The following is a 6000-nucleotide window of genomic DNA, read 5'->3' as shown; positions in this document are numbered from 1 at the left end:
AGCCGTCCCAGTCACTTGCCCTTTTCCCTCAAACAGCACCACAGTAATGGCAATTAATGCCCATCTTCTGATGAGCCGATGATACTAACTGGTGTCCATGACTTCACTTCTGCACCTCAGCCACACGGGCTATGGAATCCATAAACCACATCACATTTTGAGGGCCCATCACTATACTCTTCCTTTTTTCTCATTTTATTGTGGCATAAATTCACTGCAGAAGCCAAAAGAAGTGACCATGCACTTGTTATATTGCCATGGAGGAGAAACGTGGATTAAGAACCATTCACACCAATAGAAAGAATGAAACTGCAAGTTTATTTAAAAGTATAAAAATTAAGAAACAAAAACAAAAACCCAAACCAAAACTTAACCAAAACACAAAAAGCAACCACACACAAACTTTCCAGTTTGCATCAACTCTGAACATCACACACTATTTATCAACCACTTTGTTGCATGTTTAAAAAAGATGTCAGTTTCAGAGTAGGGGCTGAATCAGGGGGTAAGCTATCAATTACAGTGCCGCTAATTTTAATGCTAAAATAAAAAGAATTCGCTGCTCTCATCTGAGAAAAAAGCACAGAGACGGTTTCCTGATTGGTGTAGATTTAGGCAATGTATAAAAAAATATTCTGGATGGAAAGGAGTTAAAAAATATTGCTGGCCACTTATTTGCCATTTTGAGTAGGGGGAAAAACAGGAAAAACCCCTGTAGCTTTGGTGCCCTATTTATATATTTTTAAAAAGATTCATTAAAAAAATCAAATCTATAATAAAAATGTCCCTGTGTTTATTTAAAAAAACAACAACATTAATAGGTTTTCTTATCTACTAAGACCATTTGTTTTTCCTAAGATGCCTGGAAGCAGAAAAGCGAGTGAGATTAATTCACTGCACAATTAATTAAAATTAGAATCCTTTCTTCTAAACAACTTCCAAAATACCAGAAAGGAGCATGGGCCCATCAAAGGGAGAAGAAATAAAGCCATTCTGACTCACAGGAGATGAAATGTTCAGCCAGAGTTCCTACCACACTCTGGCTACCATCATTAAGTTCTTTCTTTATCAGAGTACTTGGAAAATAACTCAAGTGTTATTTAAAAAATGAAAGACAGAAACGACTAGCCTCCTTTTCTTTAACTTAGAAAGAAAGAAATCACCAAGTCGCTAGCTTTCCTGTAACATATTTTGGATATGGTTAAAAAAAAAAAAAACCCAAAAAAGTCCACAGAACAGGATCACTAAATGCTACTTCGTCCCCCACTCCTGCAGGCTCCATTTAAATTAGCATCAAAGAGGTTACAGAAAATTTCTTCCGCTGCGGGAAGAAGTCCTGAATGGGTGAGCGCTGCCTGGAGTGGTTCCGCCTGGTTCCAGTTTTGTGCCCCATCAGGGTGGTTTCTTGCCAAATAACGCCTACATTTCTACCCACTATATCTCCAGGGAGTGGGCCCTGCAGCTAGCTGGGCACAGAGAAAGAGAAACACTAGCAGAAACAACAGAGACTCTGAACTGAGGGAGAAAGACATCCCTCCTTCTGCAACCTTCAAGAACTTGATAAATAATAACTCAAAGTGCAACAATGCACGAACGCCAGGCACACAGGTCAGTCTGCAGTGACCCGGTGTCAGGGCTCAGCGGGACAAAGGTGTGATCTCCTTTTTGTATCTTTCTTTGGACCTCACTAAAGGAAAAACAAAAGAAAACAAAGAGACAGCTTTCCTATACACATATAAATAATCCCTTAACTAGAAGGGAAAAAACAAACACACTGTTTCAAATGCATTTCTAAGAGATTAAAAAACAACAAAAAAAGTCCGAATGGCAAATCTTGACTCCAAATTATCTACCGTCCATGTCTTTTAGAGGAGAAACTATGGCAAGTCAGAAGAAGCCTGACCCTGACTCTAACCCTAGCCCTAATCCTAAATCAGGACGCTGGTATCTGGGCCTTGGGAAGGGGAGTGTGTGCAACACAGGGACCCAGGAGCTCTGGTGGGAGGTCCTGAACATTCTCACGTGTGTCATCAACCACAGTGTCCTCAAGTCCAAACGCACAGGTAAGATGACTTCTGGGTGTTAAGGTGACGTCGGAAGCTAGTGTTGAAAGTTGCATGGATGGGCACAGATGGGCGTGATTTACAGGGACGGAGGACCAGATCAGATTTTTGGCCAATTCAAGTTGGGGTCCTCAGCCCTTGGCTCCGGGAAGGTCACAGCCAGGAAGGGGACGGTCCAGAAGCCAGAGAAGGGCTGTGGCCCTCAGCAGGCCCAGGCTCTCGGCAGCTTGCATTTGAAGAGCTGGGAACTCGGACGAACTCACGGCAGAGGCCCCCTGCCCGTTCCGGGATGAGGCTGATGACAGACGTTGCAGACAAAAACCCTCAACACGAGGATTCTTGGGGAAGGTTTTAAAGCCTGAATCTATCAAGTAAATGGTTCAGAGTCACTCGGAGAACCAAAAGGCCACTGGTGATTGCAGAAGGGTGTAACTCATGGCTGTTTCCTCTGGCCTCGGCCTCGGCCGAACCTAGGGCGGCGCGCAGGAGAGTGTGAGACAGGCTTTGGTGCTCACCTGGATTCTTCCCAGGGCAGCCATCCACGACGGCCTCCTGGAGGATCATCCGACCCAAACCTCCCACGGAGCCATATGGTAGCAGCCACGGGGAACTCGGGCTGGTGTCTCCCGCCCTTCTGGACATCCAACACGGCACAGGAGCGCTGCGTTCCCCAGGACTCCTCAAATACCGCTTTATCCGGCCGCCTGCAAACTTATGTTGCCTTGTCCGCAACATTCCAACAATGACACAATGACGTGGCAAGTGAGCTCACGCTCCTGGGCCCCGCAGGACAAGTGACCTCCCACAAAAGATGGCACAACACATCGTGTCGCCCGCGAGGCCAGAAAAACACCAGGTCTCCTTCTAAAGAACATCCCTGAAATCTGGGGTGGGGTGGGGGGAGGGGGTAGGAAGGGGACAGAGAGACCGCTGACACCCGAAATCCCTCCTCGAGGCACCCTGAGGAGCTCCCCATGAGCTGAGTTGTTAGGATGGTACCAAGTCAGAGCAGATTAACCCACATGGACTTTGGAAGCGCCAGATTTATACTTCTGCGGTGCCCTGGCTGGGCGCGGAGTCCCTGGGCCCCGTGGCGCTCTCCGGGGGGCCGGGCTGCCCCGGGCCGTGGCCGCTGTCTGCTGCGCTCAGGAGGCTGCTGGCCGCCTGGGAGCTGGCGCTGTCGGCACTCCCGGAGCGCGAGCGGTAAGGGGGCAGGTCCGCTTGGTTCAGAGACTCAGTGTCGGAGGAGTAGGGTGGCGGAGGAAGGTCGTACCACGCGGGTCTGCAAAGAAGAAGGCAGGATGGGGCGGGAGAGGCAGGGGACAGGGGAGGGAGGACGACATATCAGGAGCCAAGGCAAGGCGGTCGCCCCACCTTCCGCCCCGGTCTGTGGGATGCTGATGTGTCCCCCAGGTGGGGCGGCTCTCTGGGCTCTGGGAGGACCCCTGGTCTGCGACAAGACCAAGGGAACGGACAAAGGTCAGTGTGCTCTGGCTGGCTCGTGCTGCATGGGCAGGTGTCCAAGCCACATCCTCTGGGTGGCCCCGGGTCGAGGATGCCAAGCATCCCCTTGCCTTGTCCTGGGCAGCCTGGCGGGGACACTTGGCTCCACCAGCGAGGGGCCCTGCGGTCCAGGACTGAACCTCTGACGGTCCACAGAATTTGAGGTTCTTAATGAAAGTCAAGAACTGGCGATACGGACTTGGGCGAGAGGGTATCTTCTCAATGGCTCGGTGCTCTGCAGAAGGGGTAATAATGACACCTAGCTTGCAGGGCGGTAACTTAAGGGAAGAGTCTATTTTGCAGTGCTCACTGGGAGTCAGACACCGTGCCCCCCTGCCTTACCTTCATTACCTTATTTAGTGCTCACAAGCGCACTAAGGGCAGGCCATTGTACTGGGGAGGAAACTGAGGCAAGGGGGCATTAAGTGACTTGCAGAGGACCACAAATAACTAGTAAGCAGCAGTTCTGGGATTGAAACCCAGGTGTTCCGACTCCAGACTCTGCAATTTAAACTTTACTCTGCGTTGGAGGGTCCAAATAAAGAGGTTATGAGTGGTGAGTGAGGTCCTGGGCTCGGACGCTTATTTGCAGCGACGTCCTTAAGCACAGCCCGCTCAAGTGACGTTTATCTTTTATGAGAAGGAGAAACAAAGTTTAAAAAATATGAGAGCTGCCACTGGAGCGGGTCCGAGAGGAGCCCAGTCAGCCCGGGCACAAGAGCTTGAAAAGGCCTCTCGCCACACCCGGTAAGTCTTGGGCTCAGAGGAAGAGAGCACTCTTCTTTCTTTGACTCTGAGAGCCAAAGTGAACTTCCCAAATGGGTTCTTGGGGACACCCTGGAGGTCACCCAAGAAGGGAGGGGAGGGTGGGGAGGCCTACCACCTGCTTCCATACAGAATTCTGCTTTTTGGCTTTCTCTGTTGGGCTTTCTAGTCCAACTCCATTTGAAATGAGGGTCCTGTTGTTTTAAAAAGCTTGAGAGTGCTCTACTCTACTCCTTTCATTTTATAAATGAAGGCAAGCAAGGAACTCATTCATTCGTTCATTCATTCATTCATTCATTCATTCATTCATCCGTTCGTTCATTGGTTCAACAGTACGAACCACCTCTAATATGGCCACTGGCCGCTATTCTGGAGTAGCGGGTGAGGCCCCATGGTCTGAACATGTATCGGTGTGGCTGAGTTGGCCAGGATACTAGGTCTATGTCCTCGGACAAGTAACTTACCATCCCAGAGCCTCCGTGTGCTCGTCTGTAAAACTAAGGCAAATAATGAACCTCCCCCAGTGGCTTATGAGATGATACTGTCTTGCCAGGACCCGGTAAAGGCCAGACACTGCTGTCGTGTCTGCTGCTGAGCGCGGGCTCGTGGCAGGCACCCGGAACCCAGGTGTGTGCGCCTGTCCCGCGTTCCCCGTGGTGACCTCCCTCCCCCAGGCTCTGCCACCCAGCACGCACCTTTGGTCCAGCAGGGCCTCTGAGTAGGAGGGCGGGGAGCCCACTTCCGACGCGTTCTGCTCGGCCTGGCTGGCCACGTACTGGATGCCGTTGTTGACGTTGTAGGTGACGTTGCAGTGGTGGGGGTGGTCCAGGACCACCAGGCGGGAGAGCAGCACGGGATGCTGCAGCCGGTGCACCGGAAGCGTCATGAGGTTGTTCCTCTTCCGCTGGTGGTGCAGGACCAGGGCCAGCAGGGCCACCACCAGCACGAAGATGACAGAGCTGCCGATGATGGCATAGGTGATGCTGGGGTAGTACACGAGCTGGTTCTCTGAGGTCACAAACACCTGCCCACTGCCTGGTTCTGCGAAACCCCAGAGGGGAGAAAAGAGGAGGGAGGTTACCAACCTGGCTCACCTTCTGCTTCAGAGTCAGTCCCAGGAAGCGCACGCAAACGTTCAGAGCAACACGATTCGCAACAGCCGGAACGTGGAAACCACCCCATCGTGTCCAGTGACTGGTGAATGGATAAACAAAATGCGGGATGCCCACACGACGGGATACTGTTTGGCCATAAAAAGGAAACCATTATGCCAGACGAAAGAAGCCAGACGCACACATGCTGTATCGTTCCATTTATAGGAAATGTCCAGGAATGGCAAATTTATAGAGACAGAAAACAGATGAATGATTGCCCGGGGCTGGAAATCCCCTGGGAATTCGAAGCATCACGTCTACGAGGAACAGGGGTCGGTTTGGCTGGGGCTCCCTCTGTCTGCAGACTGCTTAGTTTACACCAGGCCCTATCTGGAGCTTTCAAGATAGAGAGCCAGCACGGCACAGGCCGACATCATGCACCCTGGAGCCAGACTAGGTTCAAGTCCCAGCCTCTGTGCCCTTTGGAACTCATTCGTTCGTTCATTCAACAAATGAATGAACTCACTGTCTATGTGCCCCTTGGAAAGCGGCCAACCTCTCTGTGCTGTAATTTC

General features: G+C 50.8%; 1 protein-coding gene across 5 annotated transcripts in view; it reads right to left on the bottom strand.

Annotated features, from left to right (window-relative positions):
• Positions 1-299: 299 nt before the first annotated feature.
• Positions 300-6000, bottom strand: part of LDLRAD3 (low density lipoprotein receptor class A domain containing 3) — a 245492-nt gene continuing 239791 nt past the window's right edge. For 4 of the 5 annotated variants that reach the window (XM_045484985.1, XM_045484990.1, XM_045484987.1 and 1 more), the window contains 2 exons: positions 5027-5372; positions 607-3345 (listed from right to left, as the gene is read on the bottom strand). In XM_045484985.1, coding sequence (XP_045340941.1) covers positions 3108-3345; positions 5027-5372 — 584 coding nt within the window. In that variant the 3' untranslated portion in view covers positions 607-3107. Of the gene's footprint in view, positions 3346-5026; positions 5373-6000 lie in introns of all 5 variants that reach the window. The other variant, XM_045484986.1, reaches the window with a different exon arrangement.

The sequence above is a fragment of the Leopardus geoffroyi genome, chromosome D1, assembly GCF_018350155.1.
Source record: "Leopardus geoffroyi isolate Oge1 chromosome D1, O.geoffroyi_Oge1_pat1.0, whole genome shotgun sequence".
NCBI lineage: Eukaryota > Metazoa > Chordata > Mammalia > Carnivora > Felidae > Leopardus > Leopardus geoffroyi.
Note: the sequence above shows the minus strand (reverse complement) of the source record. Positions and strands in the feature narration are given on the sequence as shown.